At 38.1% G+C, this 15,675-nt stretch overlaps 1 protein-coding gene across 2 annotated transcripts in view; it reads left to right on the forward strand.

Annotated features, from left to right (window-relative positions):
- CNIH3 (cornichon family AMPA receptor auxiliary protein 3) overlaps positions 1-15,675 on the forward strand; it is a 170,462-nt gene that overhangs the window by 15,689 nt on the left and 139,098 nt on the right. The window contains exon 1 of one of the 2 annotated variants that reach the window (XM_058165509.1): positions 13,224-14,737. The exons of the other annotated variant lie outside the window; for it this stretch is intronic. Coding sequence (XP_058021492.1) covers positions 14,657-14,737 — 81 coding nt within the window. The 5' untranslated portion in view covers positions 13,224-14,656. Of the gene's footprint in view, positions 1-13,223; positions 14,738-15,675 lie in introns of those variants that run through there. 2 annotated transcript variants of the gene reach the window in all.

Below are 15,675 nucleotides of genomic sequence, written 5' to 3' on the forward strand. Positions count from 1 at the left end.
GCAATTTTATTTACAAAACAAGGGAATGTGAAGTTATATCTGAATCTATACTAGTAGGACAACAACATTGTTACAATAAAATCCATATTTTACTATGAATTTTCATACTTGCAGTACAATTCTATACCTTGTATGCTGTTTTAAAAACAGTTCCTACTGTCAATATATTAAAAGTGCTTAGTTGCTAGCTCTGGCAATGTATAGATACAAGAGATTACATTGCATTTCACAAAGTGTAGCCCTTTTTAGGCATTTAAACAAGACTCAGTGAATATACAGAAAGTATCTTCCCATGGACAGCTCTGTGATTCTTCTTACATAGCTTATGAAAAATTAGTGTAGGGAAGAAAAGAAAGAAATGGCACATAAATGCAGTAAACAGAAGCAATGTATATTGGAACTGACAAAATGGGGGTCTCTGGTGTGAGTGATGTCTGATTGAAGACATCTATGTGAACAAGTGGAGATGATAACCGCTGTGAAGATAAAAGGCTGGTGAGTACTCCAGTCCTTCGAATCTCCCTGGAGAAGGGGAGACTGCTCGTAAGTACTCTATGGAGACTGTAAAACAGCCGTCTCCTGCAGATTTGAGAACCATGAAACAAGGAAGACAACATCTTTTGTCTCAGCAGCAGGGAAGCCTTTTATAAGGACACTAAGCCAGCCTCATTTTCTGATCACATTCAGAAATGTTTAATTTAATCTCTTAGCAGGCATTATGGACCTTCAAAATAGTCATCTTAATTAGACATCTGGTGAGTTTTACCATCTTTGGATTTAAGAAATTGGAAACAGAGACCACAATTTAAAATAATATACAATTGGCAAAAAGCCCAAAACATTTAACAAAGTTTTAAATAGTTTGGGAGACTAGAAAGATTTGTAATATTAGTTATTTTTGTTGAAAGATTTGAAAAACTAGTATATAACTAAATAATATATGCTGAATGACTGAAATAGAACAGAGGCTTGATGAAAATTGCAAATGGACACTAGAGGGAACTAAAGAACCAAGCAAAAATGACTAATCCAGTTATAACTTACCTTAGTAGTTTTAAACATGACCTGAAATATTAATAATTAATATCTTAGAAAGAATGCAGATTTACATATTTTTTTAACTGACACATATTTTATAGAGTTTGAAGACATGGAAAATAACAAAATTGAGATTATCAAAATGGGAATACAAAAGACAAATCAAGAAAAGAATCTGGATGTATAACAGTTACAACAAGAAAGTCAGGATGATGCCTCTTTATGGAAATTCAAAGTCAAAGTTCAAATGAAAGTTTTGAACACTCCTTTTAAATGCCTGAGTGATGAAAGATCAGATCCCAAAATGAAATAGGAAAGACTTAACATAAATATAACATAATAACAGAGTTGGAAGGGACCTTGGAGGTCTTCTAGTCCAACCCCCTGCCCAGGCAGGAAATTCTACACCATTTCAGACAAATGGCTATCCAACATTTTCTTAAAAATTTCCAGTGTTGGAGCATTCACAACTTCTGCAGGCAAGTTGTTCCACTTATTGATTGTTCTAACTGTCAGGAAATTTCTCCTTAGTTCTAAGTTGCTTCTCTCCTTGATTAGTTTCCATTGCTTCTTCTTCTACCCTCAGGTGCTTTGGAGAATAGTTTGACTCCCTCTCTTTGTGGCAACCCCTGAGATATTGGAACACTGCTATCATGTCTCCCCTAGTCCTTCTTTTCATTAAACTAGACATACCGAGTTTCTGCAACTGTTCTTCATATGTTTTAGCCTCCAGTCCCCTAATCATCTTTGTTGCTCTTCTCTGCACGCTTTCTAGAGTCTCAACATCTTTTTTACATCGTGGTGACCAAAACTGCAATATTCCAAGTGTGGCCTTACGAAGGCATTATAAAGTAGTATTAACACTTCATGTGATCTTGATTCTATCCCTCTGTTTATGCAGCCCAGAACTGTGTTGGCTTTTTTGGTAGCTGCTGCACACTGCTGGCTCATATCTAAATGGTTGTCCACTAGGACTCCAAGTTCCCTCTCACAGTTACTACTATTGAGCAAGGTACCACATATATGGTACCTGTGCATTTTGTTTTTTTGGCCTAAATGTAGAACCTTACTATTTTCACTGTTGAATTTCATTTTGTTAGATAGCACCCAGTGTTCAAGTCTGTCAAGATCCTTCTGTATCTTCAGCCTATCTTCTGGAATGTTGGCTATTCCTGCCAGCTTGGTGGCATCTGCAAATTTGATGAGTTCCCCATTTGATGGATCCCTTGTCCAAGTCATTGATGAAGATGTTGAAGAGTACTGGGCCTAAAACAGAGCCTTGGGGTACTCCACTGCATACTTCCCTCCATGTGGATGTAGTTCCATTGAGGACTACACGTTGAGTGCGGTTGGTCAGCCAGTTGCGAATCCATCTGGTGGTGGTGCTGTCTAACCCACATTTTTCTACTTTATCTAGTAGTAGGTTATGGTCTACTTTATCAAATGCTTTGATGAAGTCCAAGTAAATTATATCGACAGCATTCCTCTGGTCTACTAATTTTGTCACTTTGTCAAAGAATGCAATGAGATTAGTCTGGCATGATCTGTTTTTGACAAACCCATGTCAGCTTTTGGTTATTACTTTGTTTGCTTCTAGGTGTTCAATGATTCGTTGCTTGATTATCATTTCCAGAATCTTCCCTGGTATTGAGGTCAGGCTGATAGGTCTGTAATTTCCTGGATCTGGTTTTTTTTCTTTTTTGAAGATGGGAACTACATCAGCTCTTTTCCAGTCCTCTGGCGGTTCTCCTGTGCTCCAGGATCTTTGAAAGATATAGTTCAGTGGTTCTGAGATCTCGTCTGCCAGTTCCTTCAGAACCCTGGGGTGTAATCCATCTGGTCCTGGTGATTTGAACTCGTCTAGGGTAGACATGTGTTCACTTACCATTTTTTTTCCTATTTTAACTTGTGTTCCTAATCTGTTTTTTGTAGTGCTGTTTTTGATAGGTTGGATTGTTTTTTCCTTTTGTGTAAAGACAGATGCAAAATATGAGTTAAGTAGATCTGCTTTCTCCCTGTTGCTTGTCATCTTCTTGCCACTTTCTCCCAGCAATGGCCCAATAGTTTCCTTGACTTTTTTCTTGTTTTTAACATGTTGGAAGAAGCTTTTTTTGTTATTTGTTACTTTTGTCGATAGCTTTTGTTTGTTGTGAGCCTTAGGTTTCCTCACTTCATCTTTACAGGCTCGGGCTATTTGCTGATATTCTGCCTTAGTTATTTGCCCCTCTTTCCACTTTTTATACTTGTCCTTTTTGTCTTTCAATTTGTCAGATAGTTCTTTATGCATCCATAATAGTTTCTTTTGAGATTTATTATTTTTCTTCTTCGTTGGTATTGTGCTAGACTGGGCTTTTATAATCTCACTTTGCTACCTAAAAATTTCCAATTATTTTTATTCAAGTATTAATGTAATGCCCTCCTGTGGGAGAGCAAGAAGAATGCTATTTTAACAGTTTTTTGTACTTAAAATTATAGAGAGACATTTGACATTTAAGCTGATTTGTCTGCTACACAGAGTCAGGTAGTGCATTCCAAGGCATTGATCACTCTGTTGGTCATATTTTCTGCAATTGAGTTTGGTGCGGTTTATTATAAGTTTGTATCTATTGTGTGCTTGTGTATTATTGCGGCTGAAGCTGAAGTAGTCATTGACAGGTAGGACGTTGTCACAGATAATTTTGTGTACTATGCGTAGTTCTAAGTTATCTAAGCCCAAAATTTCAAGCCTGGTGGCATAAGGTATTCTGTTGTGAGCAGAGGAGTGAAGTACTCTTCTTGTGAAATATCTCTTTTAAGTTCTGAGCAGAATTCATGGGAGTGAGCATGCAGTATGGATAGGTCAGGCCGTAAGCAAAGTTTATTATGATTGGTATTGGTTTTGGTGATTGAATTTATTGTATAAATGAATTTGCGTTTGCTGGACTCATTCTTGCAAACCACTCTGCAAAAGCATGGGGCTAACAAGCTGTCACTGTTCTTGAACTCAGGGCCATTGCAGAAAATGTTGATGATTTCATCGGATAAACTCTGTGCACAGAATTATTTAAAATTGCAGTCTTAAAACAAGTGAGTCAATGAAACTAACTTCTGAATAAATATATGTAGATTTATATTTCATTATTTTTTTCCTTGTTAATAGACTATTTGATAGACTAGCCAGACTTTAAGAAATACAAGGCTCAAGCATCTTCACTAGAATCTTCATATTAGAAGAACCTTAAATAAATTTACTTGGACTTCAGCAAGGCATTTGACAAAGTAGACCTCAACCTACTACTTGATAGGGTAGAAAAATGTAGGTTAGACAGCATCACCACTGGATGGATTCATAACTGGCTAACCAACCGCACTCAATATGTAGTCCTCAATGGAACTACATTGGAGGGAAATCTGCACTGGGTTACCCCGAGGCTCTATTTTGGGCCCAGTACTCTTCAACATCTTCATCAAAGATTTGGATGAGGGGATAGATGGGGAACTCATCAAATTTGCAGATGACATAGCCAACACTCCATAACATAGGCTTAAAATACAGAAGGATCTTGAAAGACTTGAACATTGGGCATTATCTAACAAAATGAAATTCAACAGTGAAAACAGTAAGTAACAAAATGCATAGGTACAGTGTAGGTCAGGAGTGTCAAACTGGCGACTCGTGGGCTGGATGTGTCATGCACAGGCCACGTCCACCCCAGTTCCACAAATGGGAAAAACATCATAAAACGTCACATGACAGCAACCTGATGCCGCGAGTTTGATACCTGTGGTGTAGGTGGTACTACTCAGCAGTAGTAACTGTGAGAGGGATCTTGGAGTCCTAGTGGACAATCACTTAAATATGAGCCAGCAGTGTGCTGCAGCTGTCAAAAAAGCCAACACAATTCCAGGCTGCATTAACAAAGGGATAGAATCAAGATCACATGAAATGTTAATACCCTCCTCAACAGGGGTGAAATCTAAAATTTTTCCCTACAGGTTCTGTGGGCGTGGCTTAATTAGTGGGCATGGCTTGGTGGTCAGATGGCTGGGTGGGTGTGGCCAATAACAATAAATAATAAAAATAATAAACAAAGTATAAAAAACAATAAGAGGTACCAAAAACCAACTTTCACATTTTACACACACACAACATAACACAACACAACTGACTCACACACAATGTAAAAACAGCTGCCCTTCACACTTCACACAGCCACAAAAAGCTCAAAAACCAACTTTTACACTTTACACACACACAACACAACTGACACACACACACACACACACAAAATGCCACATACAGCTTTGTAAGATTTTGTGTGTTTGTGTAGTTAGAGTGAAACACTACAGAAAGCTGCACAAATCTCAGAAAGCTGCACAAATATTTTATTTTATTATTTTATTTTATTTTATTTATATTTTTAAATCAGAGGTCTCCAACCTTAGTAACTAAGGTTTGTGGACTTCAATTCCCGGAGTTTCTCAGCCAGCAAAGCCAGCCAGCATTAGTTGCTCACTGAGAAAATAGAATAGCTAAGCAATTGATTCTGTCTGGCTGAAAGTGAAACTGGGGCTTTCGGGCTGGGAAAAAAGCCATGTGTTCGATCAGTAATCAGGTAAGTGCCTTAGAATCTCTTAAAAGGAGGTTTTCTACATGTTTTCTACAGATTCTGCTGATGAGGAACTCAGGTGAGATCCCCAGAGTAGCCTTTAATTTTTTTTAAAAAAAGTTTAAAGGCTCTGCCGATCTCAGTTGAGGGGCGGGATCCTCAAAAGCTTTTTTTTGTTTCAGCTGAAAAAAAACCTGTTTTTAAAAGTTAAAAAAAATAAAACCTCTGCTGATGGTGCAGCTCAGCAGAGGCAGGGGGGCGGGGCCAGGGATTTTTGCTACCGGTCCTCCAAACCAGCAGCTGCCATCGCTACCGGATCGCGCGAGCCAGTCCAAACTGGGAGCATTTCACCCCTGCCCCTCAAGCTCCTAGAAAGGCTCTGGAGGCTGGGGAGAGCAAAAAATGGGCCTTCTGATCCCACCGGAAGTTGGCAAACGGGCCATTTCCGGCCTCCGGAGGGCCTTCGGGGGAGTGGGGAAGGCCATTTTTGCCCTCCCCAGACTCCTAGAAAGGCTCTGGAGGCTGGAGAGAGAGAGAAATAGGCCTTCCTCACCACCTCCTGAAGCCCTCCGGAGGCAGGAAACAGCCTGTTTCCCTACTTCTGGTGGGCCCAGAAGGCCCGAAAATCACCTGGCCTGAACTCACATGCCCACTGATATGGCTACACGTACCACCTGGGGCACGCTTGCCATAGGTTCGCCATCATGGGCATAGGGTTTCCTGCCTGAGCTGGGTTGGACTAGAATACGTCCAAGGTCCCTCCCAATTCTGTTATTCTAGTCTATTCTAAATATGTATAGTAAACTAAATATATATGGAAATTCTTTATTCCACATAATATTGAACTTCTGTTTTTCAACACTGAGATTACCTATTATGATAAGCCATGATTTGTTCAACTAGTTTATTCAATCAAACACACACACAAAAAATCTGAAACAAAGATCACATGATATAAATGCAGCCAGTGTTTTAGAAATTTTTAATTAAGGCAGAAAGGTCTTGAATTAATTCTACATTTGTCTTTCTCAGTTGGGTTACTGATGTAGCATGCCAATTTGTTTTCTCAAACTAAACAGAAGACTTTAAATTCAGTCATTATAGTTTACAAATCATAACTGATGTTTTATCATTATGCTTTAGTAGCAGTATTACCTAAACATTCGGGCTGATTAAACAAGCTATGGTTAAAACTAACAGTGGCTGGTCAATGTATGAACTAAGCTTTTGCCATTTATTTATTGGATACATACTATTTCATATACCAATTACACATAAAGAACTGTAAGACATTTTACTGCCAAGACACCAGAATCAATGTGGAAATTTAAATAATGGAGGCATATATGTGGGGGCATAATTGTCTGATTATATGAATGCAAAAATCTGAGGTTTAATATTTTCTACTTCATCCCCAAACTGACACCAGCACTCCTTTGTAATATCTTTGAGATATGAGTTTATTTCCAGTTAGGTTTGTAAAAGAAAATAATATTAGAAAAAGGGCTTACAAATTGTTTACTTATGTAATAGGAAAATTTTTAAAAACAAAACTTCATTCAATATTAAATACAGCTAAACTAATGTATTTGGTGATGATATATTTTAATTTGACAAAATAATATAGAACATATAGTAGAAATTGAAATTGTTATTAAAATGGAATTGATATTAAATTCATTTTTATTTAAAAAGTGTGTCTTAAATTCCTGGGTTTCATTAACAGGGTGATTTATAATTAAATCTATTTTTTTTAACAACAAGCATATACTGAGTTAATTCTTTTTTTTTTTAGAATAATTTCTAAAAATTCTAATTGTGTGCAGTGCCTAGAAACAACTCTTTATTCATGGTAAAGAGTAAATTCAGACCCAGTGTATTTTTACTTAGTTGATGAGTAAGGCTGATGCAATTAAAGAAGTTTTAATACTTGGCTAAACAATTGTTGGGACCAGTGGCAGGAACCTTGAGATAAAAATAACATGAAGATTGCACCGCTTCATCTGAATGAACAAAATAGTGTATGGGCGATCATTATGCAATTCTTGGTTATGTGTAATTCAAATAACAGCATACATACGCTTTATAACATTTCTTTATAACATTTCTGCAGGCAATGGTATTTATTGTCTCTTCATACTTCTCAAACTGACAAGAGTTATTATTCTGATTCAGGTAATGAATAGCTGTAATTATATTTAGCATATTCATTTCTCCAGAAATGATATTCCATTGATTTCCAATCAACGTTTCCTTGAGAATTCAGAATGGAAGAACTCTTTAAGATGCTTTTAGAAAATCATTCAATATACATGCAGAGGAAAGGAACATGATGAAAAGAGATGACACTTAAATCATGAAAGTAAGAAGTGTTTTCAACAGAAGTGAAACAAAATCATACAAACTATTAAACTTTACTTATGAAGATATCTAATCATTTAATAGTTTTACTCAAGGTGTTTAAAACAAAACAAAATATAAGACACGGAGAGAATCATATTTCATTTACATGGAAGGAATGATTATGCTACATATAGACATAATGTTTATAGCTATCTGTGCATTCTAAGAAAATGTGGTTGCTTTGAATTTATGTTTGAGTTGTCAGATGCTCTGAAATACCTTTCTGGAATTAAATCCAAAACATTGTATAGCATTAATAATTGGTAGAAAGCTCACTGTAAACATTTTGGACTTCAGAGAACATCTGGATTTTCTGACACCCCTTTTAGTATTTGAAAAGTATTCTCCCCAGAGAGAATATTATAAGATAGTAAATAATATATTTTAATATGTTATTAAAGTTTATAGTACTACCTTTTCTCAAGATAAGTATTTCTGATACTTCTAACTCTTCTCAAAGGACTTAATTTCTAATGCCTTGATTATCTATCGTTGAACCTGTTCCTGTTTGTCCAAAGCCTTCTTTAGGTTCAGTATCTAAAACTTGGCACAAAATTTAAAGTGAGATCTGAATAGTAAAATGGTTTTTGTGATTTGGAAATAGTGCTTCTACTGGTACAAACTAAAAAGCATTTATTATTTTTTAGCAGTTGGGTTTCATTTTTGTATTTCAAGATTCCTTTCACAAGTAGTGCAACCAGATCAAATAGCCCCCAATAGTGCACAGTTTCTTTTTCATTTTCCTAATGAAGAACTTTGCATTTGTCTCTGTTAAACTTCATTCTTTAATTTTGGTCCACTTGTCTAACTTACAAATTCATTTTGAATTATATTTCTGTCTTCAGTGGTATTAGCCAGCCCACTAGTCATCTGCAACAAGTCTCTTCATCCAGTCATCTGCAACAAGTCTCTTCATCCAGTCATTAATAAAAACGTTGAATAGGACATGGGCAGACCAAACCATGTGGCATTCCATTTGATTCTACTCTTTGGTTTAACATTGTTGGTTTAAACATTAAACAAGAAGACAGAGTAGGCCACTGGAATGGAAAGTAATGGGTTTGAATGTACTGTAAAGACATTTTAAATTTTAATTTAGTTTTTGCCTCAATCCACAAATTATTTATTTTATGGATATGATATCAGGGAGCCACCAGCTTTGTTTCCTTTTTGTCTGCTATCCAATTTTTCTGTCCAAGTTATTTGCATCAAATTAGAACAATGTTGAACATGCCATATTGTTGGAATTAACCTTTCCATCTAACAGCAAAGAGTGTTAATTCCTTATGTGTACCAAGCAGTAACAGTTTCTGATTAAATGCACTGTATCTATAAGCCATTATGTAGTGAGCCAATTTGGTGTAGTAGTTAAAAGCACCAGGCTGGAAATTACAAGACTGTAAATTCTAATTCTGCCTTAGACAAGAAGCCAGCTGGGTTGATTTCAGGCCATTTGTTTTCTTTCAGCCCTAGGAAGAAGAAACTGGCAAGCCACTTCTCGCTAACTTTGCCAAAAAACCTGTAGGGGACTAGTTCAAGCAGCTGCCATGAGTCCACAGTAACTGAAGACTACACATATGCACAAGACACATATTAATGTACAAAAACTCAGCACTGCTACACATTTTTTAAATTTTTAAGACCCCTATTTTTTTAATATATATTTTTTTGCATATGCGGGACATATTTAAATTAAAAGAGGAGCACTGGCTTAGATAAAAGGAGACAAGATTGCATTCCTAAGTAATGTGTGGATTGTTTGGTTTCTCCTTTAATTCAAATCAGCCCAGTATTTATCTGCAAAGGTAAAAGATAAGAAAAGACAGAAAGTGTCATACATTTAAGCTAGTGACTTGAAGGGCTGGATTCAGTGTGTGGAGGAAAGCCAGATCAGAAAACCAACTCCACCAATTTGATTGGAACTCTATTGAGAGTACCACACAGCCCATCAGAATTTCTACCTTTTTTGTTGTTGTTGTTAACCAAGTTTAAAAATCATGTCTGTACATGTTTTGGTAATTGGTGCTGCATAGTTTCTCCAAGGTAATTTCTCTGCAGCTGGATTCCCACAATATGCCTGGCCTGAGTCCTTCGGGAGATAGGGCGGTATATAAATATGATTAATAAATAAATAAATAAATAAATAAAAAAAGAAATGAAATAAAACTGCAGACTCTAACCTCATGTATCATTAATTGCCCAAGTGGTGATTTAATCAAAGAAAGAAAAAACAAATAAAACAGCTGACAAAGTGTAGTTTGAGAGTGCAACCACTCATCTAAGGACTATCTGGCTGTTTTTATATGCTTGAAACTTCAGAAATGGGACAATATCTAGTTCCATCTCATAGTTGGCATGTAACTATCACCAAGCTTTTATCCAAAAGGAAGGCAGAGAAAGGAAACTTTTTGACAGAAAAAAGAGAATTTTCTGCAGCTGTCATAAAGATAAAATTGTGAGAACTTTTTTTTTCATAAATGAAATCAAACTCTGCTTGATTCCCTTTTTCACTCCTTTAAAAAAATGTTCTGAACTAATGTGAAGGATGAATATATGAGAACCAGTCAGCAATGCCTACATTTTCTTTGTTCTTTTGGCCCCAAAATTAACAGAAAATAAATTTTTTGGTTGTACCTTCAATTTAGGGCAAGAGAAATATTTTGGTCCACGAAACAATCACTTCAATGTTTATTATGAGATATTTCCCAGCCTCTGATATTAAGTCAAACAGTGGTGGGGTTTTTTTGTATTTCAGCTTTTCACAGCTTAATGAGGATCCATGGCCAGATGCCCCTGGCCTTGGCTCCAAATCTGTTCTTTGCCTTAAACAATTTGTGTTCCTTTACCTTTTAATTGCTATAGCCTGCTGGTAAAATATGCAACTTTTTATCCTACTTGCCATAAATATTATTATCTGCTGGGGCTATATTTATTAATTAAATTTATGTGGTCTCTCATTTCACACAAGGTAACTCTAGGTGGCGTACTGATAAAACCAAGGGTTAAAACAGTATACATAAATGGATAAAAACAAATATAAATGCATTTATTAGATAGCTGAAATCTTATTTGGGCATAGTTAACTCTATTTGCAAAAATGACAAGTGGTTTAAAAGTAGTTTCAATAAACAAATATACAATTTACAAATAAACTATGTTTATAGAGAGTCAGCAAATAACAGCAGCTTTCATACTACATTGCTATCATAACCTAGTATATTTTATTTTTAGTCGTACTATAGATTTACTTCCAAATAGAATGTTTATCCACAGCCCAGCTGTTGTTTTTCATCCATATTAATGTGGATAGTTATTATTTAGGAACTGACAGAAATGTAATATAACACTGTATGAATGAAAATTATTTCTTTGAAGATTTTATTGGAGTTCTTTTGAACTATGTCAGAATGCAGTGTGATGCACATTTATGTCAAATGTGAAGGAAACAAGATGTAAAGATGCTTGCAGATATAAAGAAACAAAAAACCCCTCTATTTATTGTAAAGTTACCACAAAATAGGATAATTATTAAAGTTCATCATATCTGTAATAGTTAGCATGCTATTTGGAGTTGTTTAATAATGCTGTTTTTAGCAAACAATTCTCTGGGTAATTATTTTGTTGATTTTACCAATAAATCAATCAATAATATTTATTCAATCAATGACCAGCAAAATTGGAGATGAAAGTAAGATATAGTTCAGGGGTATCAAACTGGTGGCCTGCAGTCGGATGCATCACGCGCAGGCCACACCCACCCCAGTTCCATGAAGGGAAAAATGTCATAAAACGTCACGTGGCAGCAACATGATGCCACGACTTTGACACCTGTGATATAGTTGGTTAAAATGTAATTAACATTGATTAAAAGATTACTTTTAGTTTGATACATAAATTGTCAATGAATTCTGATGAACTCTATTCTATTAGACAAAAGTGCTGTCAAATTGATTATTTGAGATCAAAGCTGTTAGAAGGAGGTATCTTAGAATCAGATCTTACCACGTAATGGCTGAACTTGATTTGTCTATAATGGTTTAGATCCAATTGCTAAATAGTCCAGTATTGAGGAAATTAACCAAAGTGTAACTTTAGTAAGGAGAAAACCAATAGAATAAGACTGGACAACTGGAATACTTTTACAGCCACTCAGGCTTATATTCTAGGTTTGCCAGTGGTATCAGCTGAAGGGTGATTCCAGCACAATTTGTCCTATTAAAAACTATAATTCAGGAGCTTATATAATAATTTGATTCTCTGCCATAATTTGTTGTTATTGTATAATTGTATAATAATATAATTGTATATAGTTTTAAATTTATGTAGCTTGTTTGCTGCACCTAGAGGGTGATGTGAAATAGAGCCCATTTAAGCTCTAACTAAACACATCATAATTTTCTCAAACAACTGGAAAATCTTTGAGTTCAACACAGAATGAACTTTTGACCACTGACACAATTTGATCGTTTTGGGATGTTAAATTCTAGAGTATAATTTATAGAATAGAAAACAGTCTTGTATTTTTTGGATCTTGATGATTGTTTGAGACAGTGGTGAAATCCAATTTTTTTTACTACCTGTTCTGTGAGTGTGGCTTGGTGGGCATGGCTTGGAGGGCATGGCAGCGGAAGGATACTGAAAAATCTCCATTCTCACCCCACTCCGGGGGTGGGGGGAAGGATACTGAAAAATCCCCATTCCCTCTCTACTCCTGGGGGAAGGATATTGCAAAATCCCATCCCATTCTGGGGCCATCCAGAGGTGGTATTTGCTGATTCTCTGAACTGCTCAAAATTTCCGCTTCCGGTTCTCCAGAACCTGTCAGAACCTGCTGGATTTCAGCCCTGGTTTGAGGAAGTCAAATAGTGAAATTATTAAATGCACTAACTTCACAATCCATGCAGCCAGAGCTGAAAAATCAAATTTATGTCTGAATCAAAGATAAATAGATTCTGTAGAGGCACAAGCAAACATAGACAAACATTTATGAATATCTGCTTTGAGTCTGAAAAAATTGGGAGGAATTTAGGGGCATCAATATTTTGGGAAGATGAATGTTAGATGACAAAGATATACACTGAATGTTGTGGTTCCAAGCAAAGTTGAGTGTTCTATGTGACAGATCCTTTTCCACCACTGTATATCTGAAAGTTTTAAAAAACAAAACATTGCCAGCAACAAGATGAATAAATATTAAATAATTTAATAAAATTTACTTTTACTGAAATCTCAATACAAAGTGCATTATGATCAGTAAGGTGTGCAATGGAACTTTCTCTGTTAATTGATTTACTTAGCAAAGGTAATCGAAGATGTTTTCTTCCACCAGAGCCTTAGTGGGTCTTGACATTATTTTGCGTACTACATGGAGGAAAAGAGCAGCCTTCAACAAAGCAAGTTCCCACTTCTCTCTTGCCTGCCAAGAAGGATGTGTGAAACATCATTTCAATCCACCCTGCCCTTGTGATTCCCCACCCCTCCCCCGCCGTTTCCTTTTCTGAACGAGGGACGGTGGCAGATGGCCTCGAGTGGGTAGAAACGGAGCGTTGATCAACAGTTAACTTGGCTCCGAAGCCCATCTAGGCTGGCGCAGTTCCCCTCACCGTGTGCCAGAGAGAAAGGGCGCGAGTTAAGTTTCGCCCCTCAGGAAGAGAGCGAGCGGACTCGCAAGCGGAGGCTCGTCTTTGACCCCTTGTTGCTTCTTTCGGACTTCCGAGAAGAGGCGGCCAGCTGGAGGGGACCCGAGCGGGGTCGGGCTCCACTTTACGGCGTCCTCTAACCTGTGCCGCTGCAGGTGGGAGGCGAGGAGCTGCTCCTTCGGAGAGGCGTGAGGCATCGGGGAGCAGCAGGTGGAGCGTTTTTCCTGCTTTCTGGCCAAACTGAGGGGCATCCGCTGCCGGGTGCGGGGAAGATAAGAAGTCCCTCTCCCCCTCTCCCTTTTTCGTCGTGGTCCGTCGCTGAGGCGATAATTGAGGGGGGGGGGCGGATGACGCCACCGAACCTCTTCGCCTCGTGAATGTCGAACAAAGGAACTTCTGCCGAAGGAGAAAAGGTGGAAAGGGAGCCGGGGCTCTTCCCTTGCCGGAGGCTCCTGCCGTGAGCGAGAATGCGCGCGCTCCTTCCGGGAGCTAAAAGCCACGAGCGGACCGGTTTTCTGCCGCTCCAGTCGCCTTTTCGCCCGGATTCCCTCACGGGTTCGGAGAAATTCGGTGTTCCCACTCCCGAGTCCGTTTATTTTCCATTGGGGAGAATTGGCCTTAGGGTTGCTTTCTGAATCATCCCGCCTCCTTCTTTTCTCTCTCTCTCACTGTCGCTTCCTCTTGGATGGTTTCGAAGAGTCGCCCATTCGGATGAGGAGTGTCACTGGAGGTGTCCTATTTCCATGCGCTGCTTGCCTTGTCGGAAGGTGCGAGAGCGAAAGGCAAAAACCCAGAACTGCGCTGTGCTACGTCTAACCGGACCTCATTGTGCTCCGACCAGGGCAGTTTTGCGGAGCGAATTTGTCTGGAGCTGTCCTTTCGCTGGAAGACAAGCAGCTCTTCGCGCCTTCCTTCGAGCATCTCTTGGCTTCCCAAAACTAGGCTGGAGGCGCGCCGCTTCCACGAGGTTCTTCTCCTGGTCCCGCCATGGCCTTCACGTTTGCTGCCTTCTGCTACATGCTCTCTCTGGTCCTGTGCGCTGCTTTGATCTTCTTCGCCATCTGGCATGTGAGTAGATCATTTCTACAAGTTTCCCCCAAGTCCATGCATTTAACTTTCCTCCACACTTAGAACAAAGAACTTCGAATAATAAGAGTTGGAAGGGACCTCGGAGATCTTCTATCTAGTCCAATCCCCTGCTCCACCAGGAGTCCCCATACCATTTGAGACAAATGGTTATCCAGACTTTTTTTGAAAGCCTCCAGGGATGGAGCACCCACAACTTCTGAAGGCAAGCTAGTCCATTGGTTGATTGCTCTCATCATTACTTAGTTCTAGGTTGCTTCTCTCCTTGGTTAATTTCCAACCATTGTTCCTTATGGTGCCTTTTGGAGCTTTGGAAAATAGTTTGACCTGCTCATCTTTGTAGGAGCCCCTCAAATATTGGAGCAGTGTTATCATGTTAACCCTAGTCCTTCCTTTCATTAGACTAGACATACCCAATTCCTGTAACTCTTCTTCATATGTTTTAGCCTCCAGACCCTTATCATTTTTATTGTTCTTCTCTGCACTCTTTCCACAGTCTCAACACCTTTTTTGTATTGTGGTGATCAGAACTGGATGCAGAACTTCATTCACACATAATAGGTATATGTCTGGGAGATCATTTTGGGATCTAACCAAACTGGAATCTTTTAACTGCTAGTCAACTCAAGCATGAGATGATAGATTAGTTAGAAATTATAGGACTCCTCCAAAAATGTTTTTCAGTGGAGGAACTCAGTTTTCAGCTTCAAATTCAGAACACACCTTCCTATTCAGTAAATGAGAGCAGGCAATAAGAGAGTGCCTTCTAGTTGCACTACCTAAGTAGTTGTGTATTAATTTGGAACAACAGAAGCATGAAGCAGCATGGACATAGAGTTTCTCCTTGTCATGTGTATGCAAATGCTGGTAGGGCATGGGTTTTCTTTTTACTTGAGCACACACTTTGGCATGAAAGACTA

Source organism: Ahaetulla prasina, chromosome 1 (genome assembly GCF_028640845.1).
Source record: "Ahaetulla prasina isolate Xishuangbanna chromosome 1, ASM2864084v1, whole genome shotgun sequence".
Taxonomy (NCBI): Eukaryota; Metazoa; Chordata; class Lepidosauria; order Squamata; family Colubridae; genus Ahaetulla; species Ahaetulla prasina.